Source organism: Cucurbita pepo, chromosome LG09 (assembly GCF_002806865.2).
Source record: "Cucurbita pepo subsp. pepo cultivar mu-cu-16 chromosome LG09, ASM280686v2, whole genome shotgun sequence".
In the NCBI taxonomy this organism is placed as follows: Eukaryota; Viridiplantae; Streptophyta; class Magnoliopsida; order Cucurbitales; family Cucurbitaceae; genus Cucurbita; species Cucurbita pepo.
This window is the reverse complement of record NC_036646.1, coordinates 8351252-8363632: the sequence shown is the minus strand read 5'-3', so window position 1 is coordinate 8363632 and position 12381 is coordinate 8351252. Positions and strand designations below refer to the sequence as shown.

The 12381-nt window shown below is 39.1% G+C and overlaps 2 protein-coding genes across 2 annotated transcripts; both read left to right on the top strand.

Moving 5' to 3' along the window:
* The first annotated feature begins 57 nt into the window (after positions 1 to 57).
* Positions 58 to 8108, top strand: LOC111802158. The gene is made up of 10 exons (XM_023686423.1): positions 58 to 195; positions 1434 to 4303; positions 4366 to 4868; positions 4962 to 5042; positions 5873 to 6025; positions 6404 to 6567; positions 6661 to 6808; positions 6912 to 7034; positions 7131 to 7218; positions 7577 to 8108. Exons 2-10 carry the CDS (start codon positions 1603 to 1605, stop codon positions 7780 to 7782), a joined length of 4167 nt encoding a protein of 1388 aa, XP_023542191.1. The 5' UTR covers positions 58 to 195; positions 1434 to 1602; the 3' UTR covers positions 7783 to 8108.
* Positions 8109 to 9411: 1303 nt separating this feature from the next.
* On the top strand, positions 9412 to 10698 carry LOC111802546. Its single transcript, XM_023686952.1, has one exon. It carries the CDS (start codon positions 9510 to 9512, stop codon positions 10470 to 10472), a length of 963 nt encoding a protein of 320 aa, XP_023542720.1. The 5' UTR covers positions 9412 to 9509; the 3' UTR covers positions 10473 to 10698.
* Positions 10699 to 12381: the final 1683 nt, after the last annotated feature.

The following is a 12381-nucleotide window of genomic DNA, read 5'->3' as shown; positions in this document are numbered from 1 at the left end:
TTTATTTTTGTTTGTAATTGTCAAAAAATTCGATTATTATATAAAATAGAAAAAAAAGAAAAAAAAAAAAGTCGAGGCTTCGAGCGTGGGAGGATAAAGTACAAAGGCGCACACTGTCGTGAACTCAGACCAGACCTTCTTGATTTGCAGACGAATTCAAATCTCACACTCCATTGTTGCTTTGGGATCTGCATGGTGAGTTCTTGAAACGATGTTTTTTTGTTTTCCGGCACGGTGCTCACGAGTGAAAATGTTAGCTCGATCTTTCTCGAAGCAAACTAATTATGCGTTCTCTTATTCTGATTTGTGATTCGATTCATGATGTCCGGTTCTTTAATCTGACATGCGATTCGATATTAGATATTGTTATTTGATACATTTCTTGGGTCAATTCAGCTGGTTGATAGCTAGAGTTGAAGAATCGAGTCTATTTTATGTGCATTCCAGGCGATAAAGGAGACGCCTGATGCTATGCAAACTAAGCTAGCGTTGGCAAACTTCGGTACTATCGTATTAGCCTACTGAATTGGGTTTATGTTCAAGTTTTTCCTGATTCGTTGTATAACTGAAGGCTTGTTAGGTCTAATAATCTCTCGTTTTTCCGTATGTTACTGTTCTGGTCTTCTAAAGATTCGAATGGGCGTTATGAAATGTTGGGCTTGTCTTTCATGCATATTGGTGCTCATTTACAGATTGTAATTTATTACCGAGAAGAATCTTGTTGCCAGAGTTCTCCTATATGAATAAATTTCTTAGAGATAAATATACATTCCACTCGAGGTGCAGACTGCACGATGAAATGGAACCTCATTCAGTAGCTAAAATATAGATTTCTCCCAAAATTGGGAGTTTCGGAGTTCAGTTATACCCTGAAAAGCACCTTATTAGCCTTGTTTGTGCTTACTGAACACTTTGGTTTTCTATTATGTGTCTGCACTATTTAAACTGCGGAGCCATGAGCTCGATCCCTCTCAAGTTTCAGAACAAAACTCTTCATTTCATTCACCAAAGCCCCAGCAGCCCTAGTGTTTTGGATGCTAGAGAAAGTTAACTATGTTCCTGAACGTTCCTCTAGCATTCTCCAGCCATTGCTCGTATACTATTGCAGTGCACCGACTATCACAACCATCATTGCCCAATGGAAACTAAGTTACTGACATATATATGATATGAAGATAGATTTCTTTATCTTCACTATGTTATATTAGATATTGTATATATGTGCCATCATATACACATGCATTATTGGTTATGTTATTTCTGTATTTTATATTTATTTGTAACCAGAATTGTTCTTTCAATAAAGCTGTGTAAATCTAGGGCATGGCCTCCTGGAATGAATCGAGGAAGCTGAATTTTCATCTCCTCTATGCTGTCTGAAAGTTGATTATTCCACCATACGTTTTTATGACTTTTGAATACATGAACCTCAGGTTTTCAGTTGAGGGCTGAGCCTTCCATTGTTGGGCAATCTTACCATCTGCAAGATGATCAACTGAACCTGAAGATATCTGTTACTTCAAGTGCATGCTTTTGCTGATACTGCAGTCTCTCTTATTCATGGGATTTTCAGTCGAGTTTGTGCCCATCAGGTATACCTAGATGGAAAGAAATGTGAAAAGAGGTACCATAGATCAACATAGCAATTATGAACAAGTTCGACATGCTAATTTGGAAGCAAGAAATCAGGGACTTGGGTCGACAATTCAAAGATCTTTCCACGATCCATCAAGCAACATCAGCTCCAACATTCGACCCCCTGAATATAATATGCCAGTTGGAGCTAGTCCTGTCCACAACTACTCCATTCAAACTGGCGAGGAATTTGCACTTGAATTTATGCGGGAAAGGGTGAATGCCAAGCATCAATTTATTCTCACCAATAGTCCTGACCCAGGTGTTACAACTGGGTACATGGATTTAAAAGGCATTGTAGGACTTCCCCATCCAAGTTCCGAGAGTGGATCTAGCATTCCCATGCTCAACCCTGTAGAAAAAGATCATGTTCAACATTTTGAAAGAGGGGGCTTTTCACATGAAGAAAAGAGTATATATAATTCAAGGAGGTTTGTCCCAAGAGCCTCATCAAGAAATGATGTCATTCCACTTCATGGTTCTACATCTTCAGGAGCATCTGATAGCTCATCAAGAAAGGTGAAATTCATGTGCAGTTTTGGTGGTAAAGTCATGCCTCGCCCTTGTGATGGAAAACTTAGGTATGTTGGAGGGGAAACACGTATTATCCGTATAACCAAGGATATTTCTTGGTTGAATCTGCTGCAGAAAACATCAACAATTTACGATCAAGTTCATACTATTAAATATCAGTTACCTGGTGAGGATCTTGATGCATTGGTTTCTGTATCTTGTGATGAGGACTTGCAAAACATGATGGAGGAATGTAATGTAACAGAATATGGGGGCTCAACAAAGCCAAGAATGTTCTTGTTTTCTATTTCTGATTTAGAGGATGCTCAAATTGGTGTCAGAAGTGCAGAGGGTGATACAGAGTTTGAATATGTAGTAGCTGTAAATGGTATGGACCTCAGTTCAAGAAGGAACTCCACGCCCTTGGCCAATACTTCAGGAAACAATTTAGATGAGTTGCTTGCCCTTAACGTTGGATCAGAGAGTGGTCAAGTTGCTCCAGAATTGTCTGACAACATCAAATCATCTCTGACCATTTCTGCACCTTCATTTTCTCCGTCCTCTCAAACCAGTTGGACCAATTCATCTAGTGGTTTCAAGCCCAATTTGCAGCAATTGTCAGGACAAAAGTTGCAGCAAGGTGATTTTGGGCCTCCCCAACTCTCTTCTTTCCGCCCCATGCAAAGTTTATCTGAAAATGTTGGAAAGACTTCAATTCCTTCATCCATTCAGGCACAACGTGAGTACGTTCTTATTAACAATGCAGCACCTGTAGAGAATATATCTTCAATTCCCAGCAAAGGACATGTGAATCAACAGGGTGGCTTGGCTACAGACAATCCGGTCAGTGGTTTTCACACACAAGATTCAGATGCATCGTTAAAGGAGGGTAAAATTACAGAGATTCCAACTTTGAAGCTGAATGAACCTGATAAAATTCAATCATTGGAAAAGGAGGCATCATTTAAGGATGCACAAATTAAAAGGCAAGGCTCTCTCCATAAGATCGATGAAACTAATGAAAGCGAAAATTTTGAACATGAATACTTGGTTTCATCAAACCTAAATGATGCTTCTGTTTTGAGCTATAACTCAAAAGGAGTGCAGGTAATTAATTTAGACACAGATGTAGGATCGAGTTTTCCGCTTTCAAAAAGCAACAAGAAGCATCAAGATCCTGCTCAAGAATCAGTACCCCTAGAAGTGAGTAATGAAGGAAACAATAGAACTGAAGGTGATAAATTTTCATCTGATGGACTTCCAACTTCTGGTTTTGGTGTCTCTGAGGCTGATGAAACAGGGTTTAGCTACCATGAACCCATTTTACCTCCACGTGTATTTCATTCTGAAAGGATTCCAAGGGAGCAGGCTGAATTGAACCGTTTATCCAAATCTGATGATTCCTTTGGCTCTCAGTTTCTTAGAACTCAGGATAACTCCAATTTTTCTCAGACAATTATTGAATCAGCTGAAACATTGCTGGATGGGAATGCGACTCTGAAGCCTGAGCAATCTGTTTCATCTTCAAATGTTCCACGTGGAAATAGTCATGCTGTAGAAGATGGATTGGAGGCATTTGAAAAGTACAAAACATTAGCAGATACCAGTAATAAAATGATGAATATTTCAGGTGAGCATGATGGGGCTGAGGTCAGTGATATGTCCAATATTAGAAGTCCTGCCAATAGGAAGGAAGCAGGAGGTTTGGCTCATCTTAGGGCAAGTGAAGAAGTTTCTGACAAGTGTAAGGAGGAATCTCTTATGGGACCCCTGGAGTCAGGCTGGATTGACGGAAGTACACATAAGAACCAAGGAAATGAAACTCAAGAGCAAACAGAGCCTTCATCATTGGCAGAGAATCCTGGTAAAACTGTTACTGAAGTAGAATCTGGAGTTGGTATTAACACTCCAGAGCATGGGGACATTCTTATTGATATTAATGACCGCTTTCCACGTGATTTCCTTTCTGATATATTCTCAAAGGCCAGAAACTTTGAAAGCATTTCTGGCATCAATCCATTGCATGCTAATGGGGCTGGCTTGAGCTTGAACGTGGAGAATCATGAGCCTAAGCGTTGGTCATACTTTAGAAACTTGGCTCAGGAGGAGTTTGTTGGAAGGGATGCTTCTCTTATGGATGATGACCACCTGGGCCAGAAACTTTGAAAGCATTTCTGGCATCAATCCATTGCATGCTAATGGGGCTGGCTTGAGCTTGAACGTGGAGAATCATGAGCCTAAGCGTTGGTCATACTTTAGAAACTTGGCTCAGGAGGAGTTTGTTGGAAGGGATGCTTCTCTTATGGATGATGACCACCTGGGCCAGAAACTTTGAAAGCATTTCTGGCATCAATCCATTGCATGCTAATGGGGCTGGCTTGAGCTTGAACGTGGAGAATCATGAGCCTAAGCGTTGGTCATACTTTAGAAACTTGGCTCAGGAGGAGTTTGTTGGAAGGGATGCTTCTCTTATGGATGATGACCACCTGGGCTTCTCTTCCTCACTTGCAAATTCAGATGTAGGTGCGATTTATCACAGAGATTCTCAAATCAATTTTGGTGACAACATTCAGCCGGAATCCTGTCTGCTCACTGGACCCAGCTCTACAAATCCATATACAGATTATGTTTCTTCAAAGCCTAAGGGCGATGACAGCATACAGTTGGATGATCCTAGCGCTAAAGCCCAACACACTAAAGGCCAACATGCTGAGAATGTGGTTTTTGCCAATTGCATTCTTTCCATTATAATTTGTACCTCCAGCTTATCGCTTTCCTCTCACTGCATGTTCCAATTTATCTTCTTGTTTTAGGATGCAAAATTGGATATCCAAGATATTGGTGTACCTCTGGCTGATATTTATCTTGAAGAATTTGATATCAGTACGTTGCAGGTATGAATCTCACAGCCTATTCCCTTATAACATGCAACTAATTAAAAGTTGAACATTCCTTTTCTTTTGCACTTTGGTAACATTTCATTAGATTATTTGTTATAAATGTTAATTCTTGTTTGATACTGTGAAGTTAAGGCTTTGAACAGGCGTGACTTGACTTTACTCTCTCTGTATTTGAAAAGTCTACTTGCACAATAAATATTATGCTATTTTCACCTGTATTTATCTAAACGATGATTGTCAGCTCTGATTTTTCCAAAGAGTTCAGATATTTTCTTTGTGTGTTGCTCTGTTCTTTAGTATGAATAAAGCGATGCAGCATTCCCTACTTACTGNCAGGTTTTATCTGTTTGTTGTAATATATAGAGCTGTTATTTTGAGGTTCTGCAGTAGCCCTATTCACTGTCATTGCTTCCATTATTCTTTGAGAAGCTCCCTAGTTGTAATCCTCTGCCACAAGGACATGTAGAAGCTAAGAAATTGAGCTCCTGAGCAACTGGATCATGTAGAGTCAATATTATTCTATAAAGAATTATTTTTGTATATTTTGAGAGGGAGAAACAAAATATTTTTTAATTGGAAAAGTCTGATTCAAGTATAGAATTTATGAGAGAGATTGCATTTTCAATTGTTGACATTCTCTTATACTTCCCTTGCTGACCTTGTTATCGTGTTATTAATTATTTTCTTGGATATAAACTGGTTTGGTATTATATTTGGGCCGCAGTTGACAGCTAATGTACTATTGATCTTGAGGGAACATATAGGATTTAAGGTTTTACTTTCGCTCCATTAATTTGTTGACTGTCTTTTGGATGGCTTGGCAGATAATTAACAATGAAGACCTTGAAGAGCAACGAGAACTGGGTTCTGGCACATTTGGTACAGTGTATCATGGGAAGTGGCGAGGATCAGATGTAGCAATTAAACGGATAAAAAAAAGTTGTTTCACCTGTAGGTCATCAGAGCAAGAAAGATTGGTGAGTTAAATTCCATTCGATTGATCTCCTAGAGGTTATTAGCTTTTTCTAGTAGTGAGTTGGACACTGGTTTGATGGTGTTATATTGCCTGAAAAGTGGGATGGGAAACCAAAGGTTACAAATTTTCATTATCAACTGTAGAACCAGAAAACAATTCCCCCCACCGGCATTCCGACAAACTTAACTTTTAGAGGAGCTGGTTATAAGTGTTGGTGTAGTATCAGCAATCCTACTTCTAACAAATAGGAATCGTTTCTTAAGCAGCAATTGACAGTCTTCTGTTTATTTAGTTGGCTTATTTTTAAACAAATAGGAATCAATTTTTTGTTTTTTGGTCATGATTCTCTAATTTCACATATTGAATTTGTAACTTTCAGACTGTAGAGTTTTGGCGTGAAGCTGAGATTCTTTCAAAGCTTCATCATCCAAATGTGGTGGCCTTTTATGGTGTGGTGCAGGATGGGCCAGGTGGGACTTTGGCCACAGTGACTGAATTCATGGTCAATGGCTCCTTACGGAATGTTTTACTTAGCAAAGACCGGTAATCTCTTTGTTTCAAGTTATTTTGCATACACTTGAATTGTTCGAGAACTATGTTCGTTCTTAGTCTTCACATTTGATGCAAGTGTTCCAGGTACCTGGATCGACGCAAGAGGCTTATTATTGCAATGGATGCAGCATTTGGAATGGAATATCTGCATTCAAAGAATATTGTGCACTTTGATTTAAAATGCGACAACTTGCTTGTCAACTTGAAAGACCCTTTACGGCCAATTTGCAAGGTACTTGATACACAACTATACTTGATGAGAATTTATATGTTGGCGGTGGATTTATGAGTATTTCACCTGCATTGTTTACTTTTCTCTTTGTTTTGTTATAAAGGTTGGAGATTTTGGCTTGTCAAAAATAAAAAGAAACACATTAGTTACTGGCGGTGTCCGAGGGACCCTTCCATGGATGGCTCCTGAACTACTTAACGGTAGCAGCAGCAAGGTTTCTGAAAAGGTAATATATCGAGACTCATTTCTATTGTCAGAATAAGCAATAGGACAATAAACATGTATTGCTGTTGGTTTTAATTTTTTTACTTCTGCTTGGCAGGTTGACGTATTCTCATTTGGCATTGTACTATGGGAGATCCTCACTGGCGAGGAGCCATATGCAAATATGCACTATGGAGCAATCATAGGTGTGGAAGCTAAAAGGGGAAAAAATACTGTTTTTATGTTTCCTTGGTATTCATTTAACTCATAAATTCTTCTCTGGGTAGTAGGGTTAGTCAATGATGGTAAGGGACCCCCTCACATGGTTAGTTTATGCAACTGAAAAAGCTTGCAGGATCGCATAATATGCATAGAAATGATTACTGAAAATTTGCTCTGAATTGCTTCATTTCCTGTTGCTCTGGGAATTGCTTCATACTACTTTGTTTTACATACTGCATTAAGTTCTAGAAGGATTTGTTTTTGAATCATATAATTGTTATTCTATTTATTTTCAACTCAAATGGGTTAAATCTGAATTTGATGATTTCTTTCTCCACTCAGGAGGCATAGTGAACAACACATTGAGACCACCGGTACCAAACTTCTGTGACCCCGACTGGATATTGCTGATGGAACAGTGTTGGTCGCCTGACCCGGTAGCCCGGCCATCTTTCACAGACATAGCGAGGCGATTGCGTGTGATGTCTACGACTACCCAGACAAAAGCACCACATGGTCATCAACCACAGAATCAGGCACCCAAGTAAATTTCCTTGACAATTTTACCCTACTTTGTTTTGCTTCCTGAGTTAGCAGGGTAAGAAGAGTCGTTTACCTGGATGTAGTCAGTTACTTAAGTATAAGGCGAGTGGTATTACATAGCAATATATGAATAAGGGGCTGCCTCTGGATAGACGGAATTGTAGGTTGGTTTAAGATATCATCATCAATAGCGAGATTGTGGGCTGTGCGATACCTGAGGATTTGATTTATATGTTAAGTCAATTTATTTATGACCACAGTGAATATATACAAAAAGAAAACATTGGTTGGTTACCAGCCATTTGAAGTGCCTATTGAGATTTTGTTTGTATGTTTCTTAAGATTAACTTCTGGTAGATTTTAATTGTCTAGACTAGTTTCATGGTAAAGTTGATTGCTGTGAACAATTTATAAAACCACTAGATAAGTAACCTTGTTGGACACTTTGAATTATACATAGAATGCTTGCCCATAGGCCCAATCTCTGTAACCGTCCAAGCCCACCGAGGGTAAATATTATCATCTTTGAATTTTCTTTTTTTGGGTTTTTTCCTCAGGGTCTTTGAACGCGTTTGCTAGGAAAAGGTTTCCACACCCTTATAAAAAATGCTTCGTTTCCCTTTCTATCAATGTGAAAGGTTTATTCATTCCTTAGATGAGCAACTTAAATTACTATCGGTGGAAGGTCATTCATTTCTTAGATGAGCAACGTATGGTGGAAGCATTAGAAGGGTCTATTCATTATGACCTTCCACTAACACACCCTTAGAAAGGTCTATTCATTTCTTAGATGACCTTCCACTATGAGCAACTTAAAAGGTCTATTCATTCCTTAGATGAGCAACTTAAAATACGATGAGTCTGTCTATTCATTCCTTAGATGAGTAACTTAAAGTACGTATGTAAAATTGGCATTCTGTAATAGTTTCATTTTGCTGATTAACTATGCTAGACACATCCAAATTCGATTATCGACATCCATCAAGGACTCCGGTCGAACAAAACAAGAAGAGGCTATCAAAGAGTTTCTTCTCAAAATCACCATCTTTCTTATGGTTTTTGTAACCCTATCCAGCTACACAGCGAAACATGCTGAAATTCTTAGTTCGATTCGTTTAACCAGAAACCTCTCTTCATCTCGAGCCGTGAAAAATGTTATTGCTATAACCAACATTATAAGGACAAAAAAGTCTAATTTTTATAATAGTAGATACTAAATTAAAACTTTCTTTCAAACTATAAATACTAACTTTATAACTCTTAACCATATTTTAGGTTAGTCTTGTTGACCAATAAAAAGTTGCAAAGAAAAACAATCTAACTCTCATCCCAACCCTAACTCAACTCAACCGAAAAATAATCTAACTCTCATTCCAATCTTTTTGGTTTGGATTGTATCTCTCATTCCAATCTTTTTGGTTTGGATTGTATAGTCTAAGTTGTTCGGGTATGAACGCCTCTAATTTTAACCTTTAAAATTATATGAACTATATGAATTAATTTTATAATTTAACCAAAAATTAGAGTATTAAGTTGTGAAAATCTAACGAACAAATAGAAATCAAGTTCAACTTTTGTAGTTTATCCTAATTTTATTTTGATTTTTTTTTTTAAATTGAAAGAATTTGTGTTCCATGTCAGTTCTAAGCTTATCCATCTTCCCCCATTTTTCTTCCAATCAAATCCTTCTTCTCCTTCCTCTCCCACTGTAGATTTCTACCTGAAAAACGCCATGGATGTAGCCCCGGAAGAGCTTCAATTCTTAACCATTCCAGAGATTCTCAGAGAATCCATTATCATCCCTAAGCTCTCTCCCAAGACCTTCTACCTCATCACTCTCACCCTCATCTTCCCCCTTTCCTTCGCCATTCTCGCCCACTCCCTCTTCACCCACCCCCTTCTCCTCCACATCCAAAACCCTTCCGCCGATCCCCTTCAAACCCGCCATAGATGGGCCAAGCTCCTCTCCTTTCAATTCTCCTACCTTATATTCCTCTTCGCTTTCTCCCTTCTCTCCACCGCCGCCGTCGTCTTCACCGTCGCCTCTCTCTACACTTCCAAATCCGTCTCCTATTCCGCCACTCTCTCCGCCATTCCCAAAGTCTTCAAACGCCTCTTCATCACTTTCATCTGGGTTTCTCTCCTCATGATTCTCTATAACTCCATTTTCTTCGCCTTCTTGCTACTCCTCCTCCTCGCAATCGATACCCACAATTACCTTTTGTTCTTCTTCTGCATTTTCGTTATCGTCATCCTGTTTCTTGTTGTTCATGTTTACATCACCGCCTTGTGGCATTTGGCCAGCGTTGTGTCTGTGCTTGAACCGATTTATGGATTTGCCGCCATGAAAAAGAGCTATGAATTGCTTAAGGGGAAAACCCGATTGGCGGCGGTGCTTGTTTTTGCTTATTTTGCGATTTGTGCTACAATTAGTGTCATATTTGGGGCTGTGGTGGTGCGTAATAGGGTTGGATATGGGGTTTTTGTGAGGATTATTGTTGGTGGGTTTTTGGTTGGCGTTTTGGTGATTGTAAACTTGGTGGGATTGCTGGTTCAGAGTGTTTTTTACTATGTCTGCAAGAGCGTCCACCATCAGGGCATTGATATGCTTGATTTGGTTGATCATTTGGGTGGATATCTTGGTGAGTATGTGCCTCTTAAAAGTAGCATTCAAATGGAAAATTTAGATGCATGAGGTAGGGGAAGGGAAAGGAAAGGAAAGGAAAACTCAATTTGTTTTCTAATGGTTTAGGGGATATGAAACGAGCTGTTGTACAAAGAAGAACATTTAAACCTTTTTGTTCTGAATCTTGTACATAGTCAAGATCAGTCATGTCTGTATATCTGATTGGTGGTGAGGTTTTACTGTAATGTTCTATTGATTGTCATATGTTGATGGAGAAGTTCTGTTGTTTTTGTTATTGTGTCTCAAGTAGGATTTTGATGATTGCAACATTGCCTCGCTCGCGTGTGAGTATCGACCTTACTTGAATAGGATCTGTTCTATAGATTGTTTGCCCGTGTCGAGAGCCCTGGAAGTTCATTGGGTGATGTGTTAGGAACCACGAACCTCTGCAATGGTATGATATTGTCCACTTTGTACATAAGCTCTCATGACTCATACCAATGGAGATGTATTCCTTATAAACCCATAATCGGACTCCCTCCCAACAATCATTCCCTCGAACAAAGTATACAATAGAGCTCCCCTGAGGCCAAAGGCCTATGGAGCCTCGAACAACCTTTCTTTAATTGAGGCTTGACTCCATTCTCTAGAGCTCTCGAATAAAGTACACCATTTATTCGACACTGGAGTCACTTTTGACTACATTTTCGAGGGTCACAACTTCTTTGTTTGACATTTGAGAATCCTATTGACGTGATTGAGTTAAGGGCATGACTTTGGTACCATGACCCTCCACAATGGTATGATATTGTCCACTTTGAGTATAAACTCTTATGACTTTATTTTTTATTTTCCCAAAGGCCTCATTTTTACTTATAAACTCATGATCATTCTCTTAATTAGCAAACGTGGGACTCCCTCCTAACAATTCTCGACGAGATGCTTTTTCACTAACTCTGCTCTGTTATGTTTGGTGTTGATACCGTAGAATGAATGTCATCAAAGCTTGATGAAACCCCGAAGTTTTTTAAGCTTCTTCTTCTTATCTGATATAGAGTTTGTTCCAAGCACACAAAACACTTGCATTTCTTCTGACTATCCTTTATGTTGGCTGATATTCTTAGGTTTGTTTACTCTTTCATTGTGAAGAAATTGGAGTAGTGAATAAGATTTGGCGTAGGTTGAGTAATGAGTTATCTATGCATTTAAATGAGATGGGCTTTTGAGATTTCCCTCTTCATAGCTCGAATGGACCTTGTTTGTCCCGGTTGATGACTTTCTAGACTCACAGTGTGTAACAGCCCAAGTCTACTGTTAGTCGATATTTTTTGCTTTGACCCATTACATATCGTCGTCAGCCACACAGTTTTAAAACACGTCTGCTAGTGAGAGACTTTCACTTCTTTATAAGGAATGCGGTAGATGTTGTTTGGTTTTGATACCATGTGTAACAGTCCAATCCCACTGCTAGTAGATATTGTCTGCTTTGACCCATTACGTATCGTCGTCAGCCGCACGGTTTTAAAATGCGTATGCGAGGGAGGGTTCTATACCTTTTTAAGGAATGATCATTTCTCTCTCCAACCAATGTGGGATCTCACATCGTGAATCCACAACTTCTCTCTTTTCTCTTTCTCACATGACCTTATTTCTACTTCCCGAACACTCCTTAGTAGTAAGATATCTCTCTGAATGAGAGCCATAGAAGTTTTAGGTGGAAATATAAGGCATACTCCCTTTAATGTCACAAACCCATGTTCAAACGATATGAAAGTTATTACCATACATAGGCCCAAGAAAGGCCACATCATGGTTAGCAAATATACATAAATACTTGATAGTTAACCACCGTAAGAGGCAGGTCATTTCGAACCCGCTTCGAGAACGGATGGAAGTTTCCCACGACGACCCTAATCGTGAAGTACTTCGAAGTGCCATTCACACTTTGTTTAAGTTCAAGAACATTGTGAGAAGGCAA